This window comes from Branchiostoma lanceolatum, chromosome 19, assembly GCF_035083965.1.
Source record: "Branchiostoma lanceolatum isolate klBraLanc5 chromosome 19, klBraLanc5.hap2, whole genome shotgun sequence".
In the NCBI taxonomy this organism is placed as follows: domain Eukaryota; kingdom Metazoa; phylum Chordata; class Leptocardii; order Amphioxiformes; family Branchiostomatidae; genus Branchiostoma; species Branchiostoma lanceolatum.
In genome coordinates, this window is record NC_089740.1 from 3,393,915 (window position 1) to 3,418,776 (window position 24,862).

Consider the following 24,862-nt stretch of genomic DNA (forward strand, 5'->3'; position numbering starts at 1 on the left):
GGAGATCATTTCTCCAGGATATCTAGGCTTGGAGACAAACATACTCCAAGAAGAAGAAGAAGGATCAGAGGCCTGGAAAAGGAACTTCCAGGAGACTTAGGACACTTAGGCCTGGGGTGAAGACTTCAGGAATTTCAAGAAGGATCAATTAGGACTGGAAAAGAAGATTCCAGGAACAGGAGGACAAACTCCAAGACATCAGAGAACAGTCAGCCAATGGCCGGGAGACCAGACTAAGTTTTACAAAATCAAGAGCTCACTTTGGAATATACAAGAACTGAGAAGAATCACAGGACACAGGAATTCACTGAAGACACAACAAGGGACTCACTCAAGAAGATTCGGACTAGGGAATAAACCCAGAACTTTCCAGTTTAGTTGGCGGCTTTTGCATAACTACTAACATTGCTTAATTAAACCGTCAAAACGTAAGTCTGCGAGTGCTTGTCCTCTCTCTCTCAAGACTTCTCAACAAAGACAAGGTGAGTTCAGTCAAAACATTCTCTAGACCCCGACCTGGCTGAAGCGCTGAGAGTCAGCGCGCCTACAATATGATTACTCCAAAGATCAAGTCTGTTGCTTTGAGCCGCGCGTAATGCCGTAAAACTCATAACCCGATCTCACACACGCAGCTCGTTGTCTCCTGCGAAATCCAACACCTGTGACGTAACGACCGTTCCCTTCGAACACCATATCGAACATATAGAACCCCCTGTTCTATTTGGAACACCTCCGTCAAAACAGCGCTAGTAGGACTCGGCGCGGCACATGTTCGTGGAGGAGACCTTCCAAACCATTTGATTGAAACATTTAGAATGTAATACAATCCAAATCATGGCCTATAAAACAATTTTGTCCATATAACGTTACGTACACCTGAGATATATATAATTGGGCAGTGGAATAGACCTTGCGCCCCCCGAATTGCTCTGTAGTGGAACATTTCGAACCGTGTTCGAGTTCGGCCGAGCCGCTGGCCAGGCACGCGGCAGAACTCGAACACGAATTTTAGAGCCTGGGCTGCCTTAACCCAACAGAGTAGCTGACCAAAGTTAGGCCCCCCGCCCCATACTTATAAAGCATTATAGACCAATTCAGTGCTCCGGTCTAAAATTCAATCTCTTTATCAGAATGTTCAAACATTACATTCAAACGATAGGGCACTTGGCGGGTATTTGAGGAAATGAAATCACTTTACTTTCTCATTCATGGTTAGGAAGTAATAGCTGACCAAAGTTACGCCCCCCGCCCCATATCTTATAAAGCATTATAGACCAATTCAGTGCGCCGGTCTAAAATTCAATCTCTTTATCAGAATGTTCAAACTTTACATTCAAACGATAGGGCACTTGCCGGGTATTTGAGGAAATGAAATCAATTTACTTTCTCATTCATGGTTAGGAAGTAATAGCTGACCAAAGTGACGCCCCCCACCCCATACTTATAAAGCATTATAGACCAAATCAGTGCTCCGGTCTAAAATTCAATCTCTTTATCAGAATGTTCAAACTTTACATTCAAACGATAGGGCACTTGGCGGGTATTTGAGGAAATGAAATCACTTTACTTTCTCATTCATGGTTAGGAAGTAATATAGCTGACCAAAGTTACGCCCCCCACCCCATACTTATAAAGCATTATAGACCAATTCAGTGCTCCGGTCTAAAATTCGATCTCTTTATCAGAATGTTCAAACTTTACATTCAAACGATAGGGCACTTGGCGGGTATTTGAGGAAATGAAATCACTTTACTTTCTCATTCATGGTTAGGAAGTAATATAGCTGACCAACGTTACGCCCCCCACCCCATACTTATAAGCATTATAGACCAATTCAGTGCTCTGGTCTAAAATTCAATCTCTTCATCAGAATGTTCAAACTTTACATTCAAACGATAGGGCACTTGGCGGGTATTTGAGGAAATGAAATCACTTTTCTTTCTCATTCATGGTTAGGAATTAATAGCTGACCAAAGTTACGCCCCCCACCCCATACTTATAAAGCATTATAGACCAATTCAGTGCTCCGGTCTAAAATTCAATCTCTTTATCAGAATTTTCAAACTTTATATTCAAACGATAGGGCACTTGGCGGGTATTTGAGGAAATGAAATCACTTTACTTTCTCATTCATGGTTAGGGAGTAATAGCTGACCAAAGTTACGCCCCCCGCCCCATACTTATAAAGCATTATAGACCAATTCAGTGCTCTGGTCTAAAATTCAATCTCTTTATCAGAATGTTAAAACTTTACATTCAAACGATAGGGCACTTGGCGGGTATTTGAGGAAATGAAATCACTTTACTTTCTCATTCATGGTTAGGAAGTAATAGCTGACCAAAGTTACGCCCCCCACCCCATACTTATAAAGCATTATAGACCAATTCAGTGCTCCGGTCTAAAATTCAATCTCTTTATCAGAATGTTCAAACTTTACATTCAAACGATAGGGCACTTGGCGGGTATTTGAGGAAATGAAATCACTTTACTTTCTCATTCATGGTTAGGAAGTAATATAGCTGACCAAAGTTACGCCCCCCACCCTATACTTATAAAGCATTATAGACCAATTCAGTGCTCCGGTCTAAAATTCAATCTCTTTATCAGAATGTTCAAACTTTACATTCAAACGATAGGGCACTTGGCGGGTATTTGAGGAAATGAAATCACTTTACTTTCTCATTCATGGTTAGGGAGTAATAGCTGACCAAAAGTTACGCCCCCAACCCCATACTTATAAAGCATTATAGACCAATTCAGTGCTCCGGTCTAAAATTCAATCTCTTTATCAGAATGTTCAAACTTTACATTCAAACGATAGGGCACTTGGCGGGTATTTGAGGAAATGAAATCACTTTACTTTCTCATTCATGGTTAGGGAGTAATAGCTGACCAAAGTTACGCCCCCCGCCCCATACTTATAAAGCATTATAGACCAATTCAGTGCTCTGGTCTAAAATTCAATCTCTTTATCAGAATGTTCAAACTTTACATTCAAACGATAGGGCACTTGGCGGGTATTTGAGGAAATGAAATCAATTTACTTTCTCATTCATGGTTAGGAAGTAATAGCTGACCAAAGTGACGCCCCCCACCCCATACTTATAAAGCATTATAGACCAAATCAGTGCTCCGGTCTAAAATTAAATCTCTTTATCAGAATGTTCAAACTTTACATTCAAACGATAGGGCACTTGGCGGGTATTTGAGGAAATGTAATCACTTTACTTTCTCATTCATGGTTAGGAAGTAATAGCTGACCAAAGTTACGCCCCCCACCCCATACTTATAAAGCATTGTAGACCAATTCAGTGCTCCGGTCTAAAATTCAATCTCTTCATCAGAATGTTCAAACTTTACATTCAAACGATAGGGCACTTGGCGGGTATTTGAGGAAATGAAATCACTTTACTTTCTCATTCATGGTTAGGAAGTAATAGCTGACCAAAGTTACGCCCCCCACCCCATACTTATAAAGCATTATGGACCAATTCAGTGCTCCGGTATAAATTAAATCTCTTTATCAGAATGTTCAAACTTTACATTCAAACGATAGGGCACTTGGCGGGTATTTGAGGAAATGAAATCACTTTACTTTCTCATTCATGGTTAGGAAGTAATATCTGACCAAAGTTACGCCTCCCGCCCCATACTTATAAAGCATTATAGACCAATTCAGTGCTCCGGTCTAAAATTCAATCTCTTTATCAGAATGTTCAAACTTTACATTCAAACGATAGGGCACTTGGCGGGTATTTGAGGAAATGAAATCACTTTACTTTCTCATTCATGGTTAGGGAGTAATAGCTGACCAAAAGTTACGCCCCCAACCCCATACTTATAAAGCATTATAGACCAATTCAGTGCTCCGGTCTAAAATTCAATCTCTTTATTTGAATGTTCAAACTTTACATTCAAACGATAGGGCACTTGGCGGGTATTTGAGGAAATGAAATCACTTTACTTTCTCATTAATGGTTAGGAAGTAATATCTGACCAAAGTTACGCCTCCCGCCCCATACTTATAAAGCATTATAGACCAATTCAGTGCTCCGGTCTAAAATTCAATCTCTTTATCAGAATGTTCAAACTTTACATTCAAAAGATAGGACACTTAGCGGCTATTTGAGGAAATGAAATCACTATACTTTCTCATTCATGGTTAGGAAGTAATATCTGACCAAAGTTACGCCTCCCGCCCCATACTTATAAAGCATTATAGACCAATTCAGTGCTCCGGTCTAAAATTCAATCTCTTTATCAGAATGTTCAAACTTTACATTCAAACGATAGGGCACTTGGCGGGTATTTGAGGAAATGAAATCACTTTACTTTCTCGTTCATAGTTAGGGAGTAATAGCTGACCAAAGTTACGCCCCCCCCCCTATACTTATAAAGCATTATAGACCAATTCAGTGCTCCGGTCTGAAATTCAATCTCTTTATCAGAATGTTCAAACTTTACATTCAAACGATAGGGCACTTGGCGGGTATTTGAGGAATTGAAATCACTTTACTTTCTCATTCATGGTTAGGGAGTAATAGCTGACCAAAGTTACGCCCCCCACCCCATACTTATAAAGCGTTATAGACCAATTCAGTGCTCCGGTCTAAAATTCAATCTCTTTATCAGAATGTTCAAACTTTACATTCAAACGATAGGGCACTTGGCGGGTATTTGAGGAAATGAAATCACTTTACTTTCTCATTCATGGTTAGGGAGTAATAGCTGACCAAAAGTTACGCCCCCAACCCCATACTTATAAAGCATTATAGACCAATTCAGTGCTCCGGTCTAAAATTCAATCTCTTTATCAGAATGTTCAAACTTTACATTCAAACGATAGGGCACTTGGCGGGTATTTGAGGAAATGAAATCACTTTACTTTCTCATTCATGGTTAGGGAGTAATAGCTGACCAAAGTTACGCCCCCCGCCCCATACTTATAAAGCATTATAGACCAATTCAGTGCTCTGGTCTAAAATTCAATCTCTTTATCAGAATGTTCAAACTTTACATTCAAACGATAGGGCACTTGGCGGGTATTTGAGGAAATGAAATCACTTTACTTTCTCATTCATGGTTAAAAAGTAATAGCTGACCAAAGTTACGCCCCCCGCCCCATACTTATAAAGCATTATAGACCAATTCAGTGCTCTGGTCTAAAATTCAATCTCTTTATCAGAATGTTCAAACTTTACATTCAAACGATAGGGCACTTGGCGGGTATTTGAGGAAATGAAATCACTTTACTTTCTAATTCATGGTTAGGGAGTAATAGCTGACCAAAGTTACGCCCCCCACCCCATACTTATAAAGCATTATAGACCAATTCAGTGCTCCGGTCTAAAATTCAATCTCTTTATCAGAATGTTCAAACTTTACATTCAAACGATAGGGCACTTGGCGGGTATTTGAGGAAATGAAATCACTTTACTTTCTCATTCATGGTTAGGAAGTAATAGCTGACCAAAGTTACGCCCCCCACCCCATACTTATAAAGCATTATAGACCAATTCAGTGCTCCGGTCTAAAATTCAATCTCTTAATCAGAATGTTCAAACTTTACATTCAAACGATAGGGCACTTGCCGGGTATTTGAGGAAATGAAATCACTTTACTTTCTCATTCATGGTTAGGAAGTAAAAGCTAACCAAAGTTACGCCCCCCACCCCATACTTATAAAGCATTATAGACCAATTCAGTGCTCCGGTCTGAAATTCAATCTCTTTATCAAAATGTTCAAACTTTACATTCAAACAATAGAGCACTTGGCGGGTATTTGAGGAAATGAAATCACCCCTATTTTCTCATTCATGGTTAGGAAGTAATATCTGACCAAAGTTACGCCTCCCGCCCCATACTTATAAAGCATTATAGACCAATTCAGTGCTCCGGTCTAAAATTCAATCTCTTTATCAGAATGTTCAAACTTTACATTCAAACGATAGGGAACCTGGCGGGTATTTGAGGAAATGAAATCACTTTACTTTCTCATTCATGGTTAGGGAGTAATAGCTGACCAAAGTTACGCCCCCCACCCCATACTTATAAAGTATTATAGACCAATTCAGTGCTCCGGTCTAAAATTCAATCTCTTTATAAGAATGTTCAAACTTTACATTCAAACGATAGGGCACTTGGCGGGTATTTGAGGAAATGAAATCACCCCTATTTTCTCATTCATGGTTAGGAAGTAATATCTGACCAAAGTTACGCCTCCCGCCCCATACTTATAAAGCATTATAGACCAATTCAGTGCTCCGGTCTAAAATTCAATCTCTTTATCAGAATGTTCAAACTTTACATTCAAACGATAGGACACTTAGCGGCTATTTGAGGAAATGAAATCACTATACTTTCTCATTCATGGTTAGGAAGTAATATCTGACCAAAGTTACGCCTCCCGCCCCATACTTATAAAGCATTATAGACCAATTCAGTGCTCCGGTCTAAAATTCAATCTCTTTATCAAAATGTTCAAACTTTACATTCAAACGATAGGGCACTTGGCGGGTATTTGAGGAAATGAAATCACTTTACTTTCTCGTTCATGGTTAGGGAATAATAGCTGACCAAAGTTACGCCCCCCACCCCATACTTATAAAGCATTATAGACCAATTCAGTGCTCCGGTCTGAAATTCAATCTCTTTATCAGAATGTTCAAACTTTACATTCAAACGATAGGGCACTTGGCGGGTATTTGAGGAAATGAAATCACTTTACTTTCTCATTCATGGTTAGGGAGTAATAGCTGACCAAAGTTACGCCCCCCCACCCCATACTTATAAAGCGTTATAGACCAATTCAGTGCTCCGGTCTAAAATTCAATCTCTTTATCAGAATGTTCAAACTTTACATTCAAACGATAGGACACTTGGCGGGTATTGAGGAAATGAAATCACTTTACTTTCTCATTCATGGTTAGGAAGTAATAGCTGACCAAAGTTACGCCCCCCACCTCATACTTATAAAGCATTATAGACCAATTCAGTGCTCAGGTCTAAAATTCAATCTCTTTATCAGAATGTTCAAACTTTACATTCAAACGATAGGGCACTTGCCGGGTATTTGAGGAAATGAAATCACTTTACTTTCTCATTCATGGTTAGGGAGTAATAGCTGACCAAAGTTACGCCCCCCACCCCATACTTATAAAGCATTATAGACCAATTCAGTGATCCGGTCTTAAATTCAATCTCTTTATCAGAATGTTCAAACTTTACATTCAAACGATAGGGCACTTGCCGGGTATTTGAGGAAATGAAATCACTTTACTTTCTCATTCGTGGTTAGGAAGTAATAGCTGACCAAAGTTACGCCCCCCACCCCATACTTATAAAGCATTATAGACCAATTCAGTGCTCCGGTCTAAAATTCAATCTCTTTATCAGAATGTTCAAACTTTACATTCAAACGATAGGACACTTAGAGGCTATTTGAGGAAATGAAATCACTATACTTTCTCATTCATGGTTAGGAAGTAATATCTGACCAAAGTTACGCCCCCCACCCCATACTTATAAAGCATTATAGACCAATTCAGTGCTCCGGTCTAAAATTCAATCTCTTTATCAGAATGTTCAAACTTTACATTCAAACGATAGGACACTTAGCGGCTATTTGAGGAAATGAAATCACTATACTTTCTCATTCATGGTTAGGAAGTAATATCTGACCAAAGTTACGCCTCCCGCCCCATACTTATAAAGCATTATAGACCAATTCAGTGCTCCGGTCTAAAATTCAATCTCTTTATCAGAATGTTCAAACTTTACATTCAAACGATAGGGCACTTGGCGGGTATTTGAGGAAATGAAATCACTTTACTTTCTCGTTCATGGTTAGGGAGTAATAGCTGACCAAAGTTACGCCCCCCACCCCATACTTATAAAGCATTATAGACCAATTCAGTGCTCCGGTCTAAAATTCAATCTCTTTATCAGAATGTTCAAACTTTACATTCAAACGATAGGGCACTTGGCGGGTATTTGAGGAAATGAAATCACTTTACTTTCTCATTCATGGTTAGGAAGTAAAAGCTGACCAAAGTTACGCCCCCCACCCCATACTTATAAAGCATTATAGACCAATTCAGTGCTCCGGTCTAAAATTCAATCTCTTTATCAGAATGTTCAAACTTTACATTCAAACGATAGGGCACTTGGCGGGTATTTGAGGAAATGAAATCACTTTACTTTCTCATTCATGGTTAGGGAGTAATAGCTGACCAAAGTTACGCCCCCCACCCCATACTTATAAAGCGTTATAGACCAATTCAGTGCTCCGGTCTAAAATTCAATCTCTTTATCAGAATGTTCAAACTTTACATTCAAACGATAGGACACTTGGCGGGTATTGAGGAAATGAAATCACTTTACTTTCTCATTCATGGTTAGGAGGTAATAGCTGACCAAAGTTACGCCCCCCACCCCATACTCATAAAGCATTATAGACCAATTCAGTGCTCCGGTCTAAAATTCAATCTCTTTATAAGAATGTTCAAACTTTACATTCAAACAATAGGGCACTTGGCGGGTATTTGATAAATGAAATCACTTTACTTTCTCATTCATGGTTAGGAAGTAATAGCTGACCAAAGTTACGCCCCCCACCCCATACTTATAAAGCATTATAGACCAATTCAGTGCTCCGGTCTAAAATTCAATCTCTTTATCAGAATGTTCAAACTTTACATTCAAACGATAGGGCACTTGGCGGGTATTTGAGGAAATGAAATCACTTTACTTTCTCATTCATGGTTAAAAATTAATAGCAGACCAAAGTTACGCCCCCCACCCCATACTTATAAAGCATTATAGACCAATTCAGTGCTCCGGTCTAAAATTCAATCTCTTTATCAGAATGTTCAAACTTTACATTCAAACGATAGGGCACTTGCCGGGTATTTGAGGAAATGAAATCACTTTACTTTCTCATTCATGGTTAGGGAGTAATAGCTGACCAAAGTTACGCCCCCCACCCCATACTTATAAAGCGTTATAGACCAATTCAGTGCTCCGGTCTAAAATTCAATCTCTTTATCAGAATGTTCAAACTTTACATTCAAACGATAGGACACTTGGCGGGTATTGAGGAAATGAAATCACTTTACTTTCTCATTCATGGTTAGGAAGTAATAGCTGACCAAAGTTACGCCCCCCACCTCATACTTATAAAGCATTATAGACCAATTCAGTGCTCAGGTCTAAAATTCAATCTCTTTATCAGAATGTTCAAACTTTACATTCAAACGATAGGACACTTGGCGGGTATTGAGGAAATGAAATCACTTTACTTTCTCATTCATGGTTAGGAAGTAATATCTGACCAAAGTTACGCCCCCCACCTCATACTTATAAAGCATTATAGACCAATTCAGTGCTCAGGTCTAAAATTCAATCTCTTTATCAGAATGTTCAAACTTTACATTCAAACGATAGGGCACTTGGCGGGTATTTGAGGAAATGAAATCACTTTACTTTCTCATTCATGGTTAGGAAGTAATAGCTGACCAAAGTTACGCCCCCCACCCCATACTTATAAAGCATTATAGACCAATTCAGTGCTCCGGTCTGAAATTCAATCTTTTTATAAGAATGTTCAAACTTTACATTCAAACGAAAGGGCACTTGGCGGGTATTTGAGGAAATGAAATCACTTTACTTTCTCATTCATGGTTAGGGAGTAATAGCTGACCAAAGTTACCTCCCCCCACCCCATACTTATAAAGCGTTATAGACCAATTCAGTGCTCCGGTCTAAAATTCAATCTCTTTATCAGAATGTTCAAACTTTATATTCAAACGATAGGACACTTGGCGGGTATTTGAGGAAATGAAATCACTTTACTTTCTCATTCATGGTTAGGAAGTAATAGCTGACCAAAGTTACGCCCCCCACCTCATACTTATAAAGCATTATAGACCAATTCAGTGCTCAGGTCTAAAATTCAATCTCTTTATCAGAATGTTCAAACTTTACATTCAAACGATAGGGCACTTGCCGGGTATTTGAGGAAATGAAATCACTTCACTTTCTCATTCATGATTAGGGAGTAATAGCTGACCAAAGTTACACCCCCCACCCCATACTTATAAAGCATTATAGACCAATTCAGTGCTCCGGTCTAAAATTCAATCCCTTTATCAGAATGTTCAAACTTTACATTCAAACGATAGGGCACTTGGCGGGTATTTGAGGAAATGAAATCACTTTACTTTCTCATTCATGGTTAGGGAGTAATAGCTGACCAAAGTTACGCCCCCCACCCCATATTTATAAAGCATTATAGACCAATTCAGTGCTCTGGTCTAAAATTCAATCTCTTTATCAGAATGTTCAAACTTCACATTCAAACGATAGGGCACTTGGCGGGTATTTGAGGAAATGAAATCACTTTACTTTTTCATTCATGGTTAGGAAGTAATAGCTGACCAAAGTTACGCCCCCCACCCCATACTTATAAAGCATTATAGACCAACTCAGTGCTCCGGTCTAAAATTAAATCTCTTTATCAGAATGTTCAAACTTTACATTCATACGATAGGGCACTTGGCGGGTATTTGAGGAAATGAAATCACTTTACTTTCTCATTCATGGTTAGGAAGTAATACTCAGTTGGGTTAAGGCGGCCCAGGAAGTATTATTCCATACATATCAATACATATCCTGTAACTTTTGATAGCCTTGTCGCACCACGATGAAACTTCACACAGTTTTAGAACTACCTAAAACGCATTGAATTAATTATACTTTAGTTTATCTACAGCTAGATTTTGGGTTAGAAATACACATTTTGGTTAAAACTAGCTGTGTATTTCATGGGTTTACGCGCGCAGGCGGTAACATCAACTTTCATTATGATATTTTACAAGAAGAGAGCTAACCTCATACAAATCATTTTTGTCCGAGGCTATTTTGTTTAAAATGACGATTAAATTATTTTTTTGGGTTAAAAACATCAGAAACCACTTTTTTTGGGTCATATGTTGTTAAAAATTCGCCCAGTTTAAAAAAATCAAAATCTATGCAAAATAGCCCCCGACAATTTTGATAAGAAAGCTATAATGAAGAATATTTGATTACTCCAAAGATCAAGTCTGTTGTTTTGAGCCGTCCGTAATGCCGTAAAACTCATAACCCGATCTCACACACGCAGCTCGTTGTCTCCTGCGAAATCAAACACCTGTGACGTAACGACCGTTCCCTTCGAACACCATATCGAACATATAGAACCCCCTGTTCTATTTGAAACACCTCCGTCAAAACAGCGCTAGTAGGACTCGGCGCGGCACATGTTCGTGGAGGAGACCTTCCAAACCATTTGATTGAAACATTTAGAATGTAATACAATCCAAATCATGGCCTATAAAACAATTTTGTACATATAACGTTACGTACACCTGAGATATATATGATTGGGCAGTGGAATAGACCTTGCGCCCCCCGAATTGCTCTGTAGTGGAACATTTCGAACCGTGTTCGAGTTCGGCCGAGCCGCTGGCCAGGCACGCGGCCGAACTCGAACACGAATTTTAGAGCCTGGGCTGCCTTAACCCAACAGAGTTCCAGACTCAAGCCTACTGTTAGTACCAATAAGGTCAGTCGTGTTGAAGAAAGAATGACAATTGCATGTTCAATCTTGCAAAGTACATAATTGAATATCAAAAATGTATCCTCATCATCAGTCGACGTTCTTTCGCTACGACGGGGCCATTTCGGCGAATCAATATACCTTTTATTTCTGTCTTAGGTACCCTAGCATTTATACCAAAGTTCCTAAATGGATCAAAAGCTCCCTCTAGTAAAGAGTGGTGGTAATGCAGCCAAATCAGACTAGTAACCCGGTAGTAAGGAAAAATGATCATATCACAAGCAGGGTTCCCCGTTATCTACCTGCATAACGGTTCTACATTATAACTCTTTTATTCCACTACACAATAAGTGTTCCTGTTATGGGGTTATTTTACAAAAATATTTCCAAGATTAATGTCAATTTTTGTAATTTTGCATGCAGCAGTACCCCCAATCAAAAATGCCTTATCAATGCCTTATCAATGCCTTATAAACTTAACGAATGTTTGAACACCTGAATTGAAAGCTAGACCTGACATTTGTTTAAGCGACTGCTAATGTGCGAGCTTATAAGGCAGCATCTTATGTATGCATGTTTAAAACAGCTTTTATTGTTGAATAGCAAAGTTCTTTATTCACAACCAAGTATTAAAAAAAAGCCGACGTTTCGATGAGTGTCCTCCATCGAAACGACAATCATCGAAACGTCCACTCTTTCTGGGAACTTTGTTGAGAATAAAAGAACCTTGCTATTCGGTCATTTACAAACCTGATGATATTATTCAAGGAGCTTTTGTGATCTTAATAGGATACTAAGCAACACTCATCTATTGGAGGAATATTAATTAGAACGATTGTCTGAGTGACAACAATAATGTACTACATGTAATGAGTTTATCATAATTGCATGTCTTAACCCCTTCCCCAAATAAATGATATTTGTGAATCTTACCTGGCAGAGTTGACTTGCTTCTTCACCTCACGCACACACCCCACAATCCGTCAAAAGGAACAGCTGTACCGTAAATTACGCAACTACACATCAATAAGTGAACAATAGTTCAGGGACCTCAAATCTCCATTAAATATATATTATACATATTAGACCCACATTTGCATGATTTAAATTCAACTTCGTTCACTGTCACAAAACGTCCAAATGCCACAAATATGAAATTCCAGTTATGTACCAAATGGAATTACACTATTTTCTCATTAATTATGCAAATGTTCCATTATTCCTGGAAATAAACAGAACGTAGTGAAACGCACGAGGCGAGTAGTACAGTCTCCTGGCTCCAGGGGATCGAACCCGGGCTGCTAGCTCACGAACCCAACATACTTACCATGGCCACAAGACTAAAAAGTTATTATAGACCAGTTATTATAGACAGGTCAGGAAGTGGCGCTTGAACCACACTGTAACACCAGCATTCGTCCGATGAATACTTCTACATTACTTATTAATAAGGACCATAGATTTGTGTTTTCTCAGGTGGGTATGACATAAGAAGAATGCGACATTCCTCATTATCTTTACTCAGTCCTATCCCTCAAACAGGTGATACCTTATCAGCAGAATACACCAAAACATGTGGCACGGTGGCCATGTGGTTAGGGTTGTTGACTCAGAACCTGAGTATTGAGTTTGGATCCCTGACAGGTTCCAATGTTGTGTCCTTGGGAAATGCACTTTATGCGTACATGTATCTCCTCACTTGACTCAGATGAAAATGATTACGCAGCTACGGTTAGAGTGTATTCCTCGAACAGCAGCTTGTACTGTTCAGTTCAAACCTCGTGTGTCACCATGAGGTGGTTTACCGAGTTTACAATAATTGTAAACAAAAAAGGAAACACCGTGTTGTTTTATACCTTGTTTTTATCCACCTGTCTGGGATGCCATGCTATATGTAGTAGGTTGTTTGTATACATACTGTAGAGGCTTGACGATCTCAGTTCCACCCAAGTCTGCTTCCATCTTCCCCAGATCCTTACAGACTGTTTTAAAGCTCTTGCCTGCACCAGTAGTAGAAGTATGATCATTGCATGCAATCGGAAACATTTATACAGAGCATTGAGTAGTACTCAATATCATTCATATATATACCATTAGTTAGAAAGCTTACTGTATACCGCATCGGTAAATGGAGGATACCACACAGGGTTTCCGTATCGCTGGGTCGGGTCAGACTCACAGGATGGCTGGGAACGAGGCCAGATAAAAAACAAAAACATTTTAATATAAAATGTAAAGCGCATTCAAATCATTCAATAGAAACCCATGCACTGTAACTTCAAAGCCCGTGCAATACTGTAAAAGTAACACATTTTGCTATTCATGTATTTTGCGAACCACAGACAGATATCTGACAGTATATGATGTATGATATATCAATTATAAGAAGTATCGATAACATAAATTATCATCTAAGAATGTTGAAAAAAAGAGCGCCGCTAGCAAGAAAATTACGACATTGATTTGAAATTTGATGACTGTAGCTGTGAGTCGAAACTGGAGAATCATGAAGCTTCCTGGTCGGCAAAGCCTCGCCACTTGCTAAACGCCCCTCGTACTTAATCTATAGATCTATTGTAACATCGAGCAGGGTCGTTTTATGATTCTACAATACCCCCCCCCCCTCTCCCGAGCATGGCTAAATGTTTGCTCACCTGTTTGTGCAAATGAACTCGGCAGACACAGAAGCAACAACAATGTTGTTTTGGATGGTGACATATTTTCCATCCGAGTGTAGAAGGTATCGAACCGCCCTCCAATGTCTTCACTGATGTAAACTACTACTGCGTAGTTTTGCTGCGACAATTATCTCCTGTACTGACGCATTCCATTGTTAATAAGTAACTCAAGGCGTATGGTATTTTTTATTTGCGTAGGCGATCGCTGCCAAATATGGCTTTTATCAGTACAGTGGGTACACGAGTCTAAATTTTAGCATATATCATCATAGCCATGGCGATAGCAATACATGTTTTTAGATACAGATAGTTAGCTACTTTTGTCGGTTAAACATGTGCTCACCAACTATCTGTGCAACTCGAAAACTCAAACAGTAAACATGACCATTGTTTACAGTTGCATTTCTGCTTTAGTCCTGCTTGATTCCCTGAGCAAAAATATACCCCAAAAGCTGAAATGTCCAGACACCTTTGAAGCAAAGGGTACTAGTTTGATTTTGGTCATTTTTAGTTAGTTCGCTTTAGAACAACCGCAACGTACGCGGGTGCAACATAGCCTCAATTATCCTTATATCTATATTAGTACAGCAAAGTAAATTTCTGGAACAAAAGACTCTGAGAACACTGATGTACACAGAAATGACATTATATTTTCTGTAAGTTAACATTTACAAAATTATAAAAGCTGCCATGTTAGGTCTTCGTCTCATGCAATTGTTTGCAATAAGAACGGCAACAACTAAACAACTATATAAACAAAATTTGACTACTCTATGTAAGCAAAAAGTAGATGTGTAACTCTGAATGCACTATGTAAGATTCAGGCAACAATATCGTTGATATAGCTTTAGATATATGAAATCGAAATTCTTGATGTTGCTGGAACAATTTCAACTCCATGCTACAAATGCATCTCAACTGACTATTTAGCTAAGATCTTAAAGTTAAGTGATTATTGCAGTAAATAGGCATATACAGAAGCATGCAATTCACATAATATGCTTTGTTCTTAGTCGGAAATCAAAATAAATGAAATGTAGTGAGTGACAGCTTGTATGACGTATCTATCTTATTCTTGCCACGTTGCTACTCATTTCTTTACTGACGTATGTCCTCATTCATTTGGGCTTTGTCCCGCATGTATCATGTGCCCGGCCTGTCCCGCCTGTAGCCTGTGCCTGTTCTGTCTCGCCTGTAGCCTGTGCCTGTGCCTGTTCTGTCCCGCATGTAGCTTGGGCCTGTCCGTTTTTGTCTGTAGCCTGGGCCTGTTCTGTCTCGCCTGTAGCCTGTGCCTGTTCTGTCCCGCATGTAGCTTGAGCCTGTCCGTTTTTGTCTGTAGCCTGGGCATGTTCTGTCTCGCCTGCAGCCTGGGCATGTGTTGCAATGCCTGTAGCCTGGGCCTGTTCTGCCTCGTCGGTAACCTGGTTCTTTCCTATCCCGTCTATAGCCTGGGTCTGTTCTGTCCCACCTGTAGTCTGTCCTGTCGCTGTAGCTCGGGACTGTCCTGCCTGGATGGCCTGTATCGTTGGCCTTGTATCCTGTTTACAGCAGAACATCTTCTTGACTCTGGCATGAACCTTCTTCCCAAGAAGAGCGTAGAGAAACGGATTGGCAACGGAGTTGATCACGGCGAAGGCAAGCGCCACTATGATCGCAACGTGCTCTTCTTTTGAATGAAGCAGGTGAATAAGGAAAGAAATGATGTGGAAAGGAAGCCAGTTGACGAGAAACAAAACAGTCACAACAAACACCATGAGAAACGCTTGGTCACCCGACCTGGTCTCCCTCACCGCCAAACGGCGCGACTGCCTCAATTTGACCAATATATGAACGTGCAGGGGAATCATCACACAGATGGGCAAAACGTAGAGGAATAAAAAGCACAAGAGTACCATGATAAAAAAAGGGTCGCTGGCATCAGACGACTCAGTCTTTAACAGGACACACGAGGCATGTAGACTAGCGCTTGTGAAGGTCCAGTCGTCCGTGACAATGTTCCTGGCGATCGTGTCTATAGCTGCAGCCAGGGCGGCCACTAGCCACACCGCAGCACAGGTTTTCACCGCGTGTTTCACAGTCCCGTGTTGTCTGCAACTCAGCGGGTTTGTAATCGCCCTATATCGCTCCACAGCGATGACTGTCAGCAGGAAGATGCTTGTAGAGGCAAGGAAAACCAAGATCACACGGCTGACGTCACAGCTTCGAAGGTACACCAAAGGAAATACTAGTTCCGTTTCCCCCACTAAATAAGGTGGGTCTGAAATTATCACAATGGATTGGGTGAGGGTGACGAGGCAGAAAAGGAAGTCGGTTGCTGCCAGGTTGGCTACATACACGTTACATGCGGTCCTCATGGAGGGGTAGCGGGCTACGATGTATAAGATGAGCAGGTTCGCCGCCATACCTAAGGTACAGATGATGCAGCGAGCAATGTTGCCGATATAGTTGTTATCCATTTCCTAAGTTGTACACCGGCTTTAAATCAAATCATCAGTTAGAGCTAAATCGCATCGAGTTTCCGACTGTCCTTCTTTCTCGGAGTTCAAGAAACTTTACGGACTCGTGACGTCAGCAATTGGTCAAAAGTGCCAGAATAATCCTACGATACACAGCACTGCCTTTGTAAAGCTTCACTGGGATGTAAGTTGCCGTTTTGTCATTCTAGATCTGTATCATTGTGTCTCGGAGTGGCCGTCAGACATTTGAAACAACTGTTTGTTCTTGTGTCTCGATGGCGGTACTCAAAGTCGACTCTTCCAATGTGATCTGAAAGATGGAGAATAAATCATTTCGTAGTTGAACCGCAAAATATACACACAAGCTTTCCTTGTGGAAAGAACATTCGGCAAACTGAAGTAGGATTAGTTAGGATTGAAAGACCTTCATTATCTCCATGAAAAAAGGCTTTTTCATGGATATACTGTTTTGCTTGCGTTTGGTGTTTGTGTGTATGTATGTGTCACCGGATGCTTAAAGTCACCATAACTGTAGAACCTGTACATGGATTGTAATGATTTTTGGTATGTGGGTGGATGTTAAGAGGATGAAAGGTCAAGGTCGATTTTGGGCCCCCTGGCATGTGTGACTGGAACTGCAATGGCGTATTTGTAAAAATCTTCAATGTAGAAGAACTGAAGAGTGGATCGACAGATCGTCATGTTATTTAGTACACGTCAGGTAGGTTAGACCAAGATGTACACACTTAAGTGCAAACTATGCAAATAAGACCGAATTTGCATAAGTAAGGAGGTAAATCGTTTGCATGTGTGTCGCTGGATGCTTTAAGTAAGCATAACTGTAGAACGTGTAAATGGATTGTTATGATATTTGGTATGTGGGTATGCGCTGGGAGGAGAATGGTCAAGGTCGATTTTGGGCCCCCTGGAGCGACACATTCTCATGTTATTTACTTGGCAGGTAGCTTAGAGAGGGTTGCATACAATGAAGTGCAAATTATGTAAATTGGACTTAATTTGCCTAAGTAATGGGGAAATCTATATTTGCTGTGTTGGCCTATCCTATATCAGGTGCTTTGTTAGTAGCTATAGCGTAAGTGGGTCACTTGTCAACAGCTGTTGGCTTTAGCTTGCCAAGCCCATCAATCAATTTAGCAACTGTTGGTTGTTAACAGCTGTTGGCGCTTAACAGTCTGTAGGGACTGATTTGACCAGACTAGAAGCTTGACAGCAGGTAGTGAAAGGAACAGTTATACATGGTTTTAATGATGATGATGATTGAAGACCTTTATTGTATGTTCGTGCCCCGAGGGGCTAGATACAGGTCGTTTAACACAAACCTAACTAACATCTAAGTGACATATAGTAATCATATACAGTGAAATGTGTACAGTACATTGTGTAAACATACATGGTAGAAGAAAAGGATCCAGTCTGTCTGCATGTTTGAGGACCCCAGTTGAATAATTTCGGAAAATAGCAAAGAAGAGGTCAAGATCAGTTTCTGTGGATCAAAGAATATATGATGGGGATCCAAAGCATAAGGTATGTGAAGTAACCAGGACACATCACACATTTGATTATGTGTAAATTCACTTTGACCTGTTAACAGGCTGTTTCTTGCTCATACCGTGTACCAGTTGTGGTCTGGCTTTATTTTCTCAATGGTTTGGCAATGGTACTGTGGACCACAATATATTTAACGTACAATGCTACGATTGCTACCAGTTTATAGGTAACTACGTAGCACTTTGACATGATCTGGTCACCTGTAACCTTTCCTGCTTATCTATTGTACCCCTGTCTTTTATTCACCTGTAAAGTTGTGTTCTATCAACCGCTGTCCCTGATAGTTTATCATTTACACAACTTTGAAGGCAAGGTCGGGATGTCTCCAGGTGTCAGAGATACATAAGAAGATGAAGAGAGATCACATGAGAGCCAAAAGAGAAGGAGAGACAAATGCACTGAGGCGTAACAGACCACATAAAACAAATATAAACAAACACAACCACCCTGAAGCAGATAAAACATAACATAACAACCAAACAACAAATAACATACACAACCATAACACAACATTAAAAAAAAACAAATTTCATGGAGATTTTGGGTCCTCAGACTCTTGTTTCACGTTGCGTTACTTCAGACGTTTGCAAGGGGAGGGGCGAAAATGTCTGGTCCGATAGTCAGTAACATCCAACTTTTTGGTCTTAGCGCTTCCTTTTGTAGACAGCAAAGACATGTATCACGGTAAATGTGAAGAAAAAGGGCGGCGTGGGGTTCGAAAGGTCGGTTTCCGGGGAAAACGTTTGGCAGAAACTAGGCCCAGTGAGACTAGGGGGCTAATATTTACGTACACACAGGCTCAAACAAAGTCAAGGGCTCCGTGAACAATAAGGCTCACTCTCGGGGTTGTGTGGAATAACGTCAGGGTGTTCGGTCCCGAACTCAGCGGTCCCGGGTTCGAAACCCATGAAGCCATCAATGTTGTGCCCTTGGGAAAAGCACTTTAAAAGCGACTTTCCTGGCGTACCCAGGTGTAAAAATAGGTATATTGTTCTCTGTACGTGGCACTGTTGAAACAGGTTATGAAAAACTTGAGTGCGGTGTCACGTCGTCCTTGTCTGTCTAAAAGCGAAATAAGAAGACAGATAACCATAGGGCTGTCTGTTTGATGATTTCATTCATGCTAACTGTTATGATGATACAGCGTCAACACTGTACAGAACCACAAGACAACGTAATACAAGGCACAGCTGCTGAGGGGGTCTTATTCAAGCTAGATCTTGCCGTGTGTTTAACGTGACAAGTCTCAGAGTCACATAAGTTGTCGTACGACGGATTTACGACAGTCGTACGACAGCAACTAATGGCGTTCGTTGGACAGTCGTGGATGTGCCATACACTAGTCAGTCGTCTTGCGACAGACAGCGTTGTTGTAGATCATTGACGATGACGGTCGGTTTATTAATTTATTTATTTAAGGTCAAATGCTACAATACATTACACCGACTCTCGAGGCAGCGTAGCCCTAGAGGAAGATGGGAAGACCAGATCTTCAACACGCTACAGGGGCTGGGGATCACCAGAACCGACTGGAGTGTCTATGCCGAGAGCAGACCAGCCTGGCGAGCCCTATGCATCTCTGCAGCCGCCATGCATCAGACACTGATGCCTGCGAACGATTGATTGACATTTGTGGACAGACAGATACATAGAAAATGGAAATTCCACAACACTAGGTTAGATACAATGCTATAATCAATCAATAACATCAGCCTTACAATCCAAGTAACATCGTTGAGTCATTTAAACAAATACATGAATACATTTTTAAGTACGAGAGATAAACTATATCACAAGTACGTTTTGGAGGTCGCAGGTCATTTAGAGAAAGGGTGAACTGCACGTTTATGATTGTCCATAAAATGTTATAAGAGTCCACACACTACCTCGTAAAAGTTATTTTGAAAGTTAGGCTAGGGGGAACAGCTGGAGGTGCCTAGAATCGGTTCGTTGATGGAATTTAAGTGTGAAGGGTGTCAGAAAGACTTTTGTTTAAAGTAATATCATTGTCTGGAGACCCGTGGGAGAGGATATTCGAGGAGAGGGGTCGATCCACCAGGCGATACACAGCTGTGGCAAGTAATTGTCGTGCCACTGCGTGCAAGGAGGAAGTCAGTTCTTTTGTTATAGCCCCGCTTAAAATAGCACGACAAAGAATCGTAAAAAAACCTTTAGCATGCGTGGGGAACCATTTCGTCTTCATATCTGCATAGATCAGACCTCTCTATACGTTACGACATAAGTTCTATTTAGAACGTAGAACGATACGGTGAGTCTTACCGTCGGTTCAAGCTCGTATCCACTGATTCTTGGTCTCCGTCACTCCGAAGCGTAAATGAGCCACAGCAAACGTTTTAGACTTGAGTCCGTTGTTATCTGTCGGTAGGAGTTTTCCTTATACCTGACGCTCTTCTGGCTATCTTCCTGGAGCTTATGTAGTCTAGAAAAAGCGGTAGGGTATGATAGACAGTCTACACGCATCCTAGATACGCCTGTGTCCCAAACATTAATCATTACTGAATGTGTGATTTGAGCTTTGTGCCAAGACAAGGAAAACACTCACCATGAATAAATAATTATTAATATGATTACTAATACCGTTAGAGGGCTACAAGCAGACTGCGTTGTAAAAGGGCTATTTATTTTTCGGTGCAGCTTTGCCAATAAGGTACATTTTATCGAATTAATGAACTTTTGCGCCTAATTTGTGATGTTGTGATCTTCATTTACGGAATATTTGATGCTTGTTATTAGATCTGATTTGTTGTAAAATGATTTTTAATGTTGTCAGTGGGTTCCGTTCCCTCGCCATTTGGACAGTTCTACTGAACGAACTTTAGAGGAAATGTATTTTCACTTAAGCGCGTAACGAGATAATGCACATAAGATGCAATTTTGTTATAATAGTGCCTTCTAAAAGTTCATGACTTAATAAGGAGTGGCGTTGGTGCCATGGGCTTTGTTCCAAGAAGTCAATTCACGCTAGCCATATTCTAGATCACTTTTTTTTCTAAGATAAGCTGGCTTTCAAGCAATTCATGAAGGTTTTTTCCTGGCCTACATTCATTATAGTTTATTTCTGATAGGTTGAAATAGATGGATGCGGAATACACCGTGTTGTATTTCATTTATGCCATGTCCATCAGAAAAAAAAAGCAAAATCCACCAGAAGTTAAGAAAAAGTTTGCGTCCTTGAACAACAAAGTGTAACAACATTGATTCCAACATCCAAATCCCGTATTCATGTTTTTTGGAGCGGCTCGCGCAAAGCGCGTTCGAATCATTCGATTAAAGCCTGTCCAATACGTTTTCGAAGCCCGAGCAATACGGTAAAATATAGACCGGTCCGGAACACCCGTATCGAACGTTATCCCGGCCAAGGTATAACATAGATATTATAATTGAAATGTTTAAAGAGAATTAACAAGAAACTCGTTAACATTGTAGGTATAACTCTCTTATTTAGACCTCACCTAAGCTGTGTACTTAAGAACCTTAAGAACACCCGCAGGTGTCTAGGGAGAGGGAGAGTTGTGCGGAAGCCTCGGGCAATTGGGCTAATCTACTTTAGATCAGGGGTGGTTGGGGTCCCCCTCTCACTGGACCCGCGGCACGCTGGCGGCATCGCTGCGGCCGATCGAATTGACAAAGCACTCAACGAATTTCATCGCCAAAAAAACGAATCTTTTTAAGCTTTGTTTGTTTTGTCGTCTTTTTGGTCATACTTGTACATTTATGATGATATTCCGATTATAAAATCAAGGATAACACAAATCCAGTTTAGGATGCAGCGACGACGCCAGCGTGCTGCGTGTCCAGTGAGAGGGGGCCTTCAAGGTGCTGTGCTAGCGTTACTTTCTATCCTCAGAAATGACAGCCCTTGACTTACAACCATGACAACATCATTAAGGGGCTTTTTCGATATGACAGACTGATGTAAGAGGAAACGTGGCGTTTTCCACATGGGCCGGCAAGCTAAATATGAAGTTAGACTTTGTTGTCTTCCAACTACTCTATCCTTGGCAGGCGGTGACCCGTCATACCCCCATATTTACATATTATGGACAAAAAGTAAGATATTCAAGACAAAATAATTGAGGACACTGATGTACACACAAATGTTCTTATAGTTTCTGAAATTTTGCAAAAGTAAATAATCCAGGTATGGATGTTAGGTCTTGGTCCCAAACAACGACAACATTATTTGGTGTATGAACAGCATCAACCATATGAACAAAACTCAACTACTCTTTATAATCACCAATCACGCCCTACACGTCTGTGCTTAATTCACTGTTATGCAGGCAGCAATATTAACAACATAACTCAAGATATCAAATTGAAATTCTGGAATATTGCTCGAATAGTGGCATTCACTTAATGATACTTCGACTGACTATTTAGCAAATATTTCAAATCTACGTCATTACTCTAGTAAATATATTCTCCAAGCAGAGCATGGGTTTCGGCTGGTTTTTGACGTGTTTTTATGCGTTTTTGTTGGGCTTTCTACTTTGTCATCTTTTTTTTTGTCTAGCCCCCAAAAAGTTGACAAAGTAGAAAGCCCGACAAAAACGCCCAAAAACACGTTAAAAACCAGCCAAAACCCATGCTCTGCTTGGAGAGTACAGTAAATAGGCATATACTGTAGGGTAAAATTCAAGTACATTTTCTTCTTCATCGGAAATCCTTTCAGAACATTGAAATATAATCTGTCTAATGAGTAACGATTGGTTCGGCGTATCTATCTTATTCTGACCATATATTGCTGCGCATTTCTATGCCAACTTATGGTATCTCCTTATTCATTTGGCCTTTTTCGTCTATCGTTTGTGACATTTTAACTGTGGTCTGTGTCAGAAGGCCTTGCATTGTCTGTGTTGTAATATATTTCTATTCTATAGCCATGTCCCACATGTATCCTGTGCCTGGCCTGTCTCGCATGTATCTTGGACCTGTCCTGTCTGGTACGTAGCCTGGACGTGTCCTGTCCCGCCTGTAGCCTGGGCCTGTTCTGCATCGCCTGTAGTCTGTGTCTGTTCTGTCGCACCTTGAGCCTGGGCCTGTCCTGTCCCGCCTGTAGCCCGGGCCTGTCCTATAGCATTGCCTGTTGCGTGGGTGACCTGTATCGTCAGCCTCGTATCCTGTTTACAGCAGAACATCTTCTTGACTTTGTCCGAAAAGTTCCTCCCAAGAAGAGCGTAGAGAAACGGGTTTGCCACGGAGTTGAACAAGGCGATGGCAAGCGACACATCGACTGGCACGTGGTTCTCGTTTGAAGCAAGCTGATGAATAAGGAAAGAAACGATTCGGAAAGGAAGCCAGGTGACGAAAAAGAAAACAGTCACGACGAACACCATGAGAAACGCCTGGTCGCCCGACCTGGTCTCCCTCCCCGTCAAACGGCGAGACTGCCTCACCTTGACCAATATCTGAACGTACAGGGGAATCATTATACATATGGGCAAAACGTAGAGGAATAAAAAGCACAAGAGTTCCATGATAAAGAAGGGATCGCTGGCATCAGACGACTCAACCTTTAAAACTATACACGAGGCTCTAGTATGGAGACTAGCGCTTGTGAAGGTCCAGTCGTTGGTGACAATGTTTCTGGCGATCGTGTCTATACCTGCAGCCAGAGCGGACACCATCCACACTACAGCGCAGGTCTTTCCCGCGTGTTTTACCGTTCCGTGTTGCCTGCTCCGCAGCGGGTCTGTAATCGCCTTGTGTCGCTCCACAGCGATGACTGTCAGCAGGAGGATGCTCGCAGAGACCAGGAACATCGCGATAACGCGGCTGACGTCACAACTTTGTCGGAAAATCAAACTCGGCCTTTTGTAGTCTAGCTCCGCCTGTTGTCGAGATGAAAACATCTCGGCACTTGGATTTGCAACAATGCTGTCAACAAAAACCTGGATTGACTGGATTAGAGCTAAGAGGCAGAAGGAGAAGTCGGCTGCTGCCAGGTTGGCTACATACACGTTACAGGCGGTCCTCATAGCGGGGTAGCGGGATACGATGTACAAGATGAGCAGGTTCGCTACCATACCTATGCTACAGATGCTGCAGCGAACAATGTTGCCGATATTGTTAACGTGATCCATGTTCCGAGTTAACCGGCAGTATATTAGAATTAACATTGAGCTAATACTTTGTTCCGACACGAAGAATTTAATTGTTCACTGTCCCACTGCAATCTTCCTCGGTGTTCAAGTGACCCTTCGGACACGTGACGTCATCGACTGTCAAATGTGTCAGGACATTTTTACCGCCGGTGGCAGTACAGTCCCACGACAATGACAAAACTCGCAACAAGCATTGGACCGCCTTTTTCCTGAGTCGATTCTTGCAATAATGCCTGAAACATAAAGAAGAAGTTATACTTTAAGTGAAACAAAGTATATCCCTTCGTTTCTCTGCTCAGAGATACAGAGCAAACTGAAGACTTAACAAACTTTATTGTTAAAACAAGCGTTATCTTCATTTCATGCTCTTTTATTGCAGATATGCCCGTCGGTAAGTTTGCAAGGGTAGGGGCGAAAGGGACTGGCCTGGCAGT

General features: G+C 40.9%; 1 protein-coding gene across 1 annotated transcript; it reads right to left on the bottom strand.

Annotated features, from left to right (window-relative positions):
* Nucleotides 1–14,860: 14,860 nt before the first annotated feature.
* LOC136425990 (somatostatin receptor type 2-like) lies at nt 14,861–20,792 on the bottom strand. The gene is made up of 2 exons (XM_066414908.1): nt 20,581–20,792; nt 14,861–17,041 (listed from the first exon to the last, which is right to left on the bottom strand). Exon 2 carries the CDS (start codon nt 16,729–16,731, stop codon nt 15,394–15,396), a length of 1,338 nt encoding a protein of 445 aa, XP_066271005.1. The 5' UTR covers nt 16,732–17,041; nt 20,581–20,792; the 3' UTR covers nt 14,861–15,393.
* Nucleotides 20,793–24,862: the final 4,070 nt, after the last annotated feature.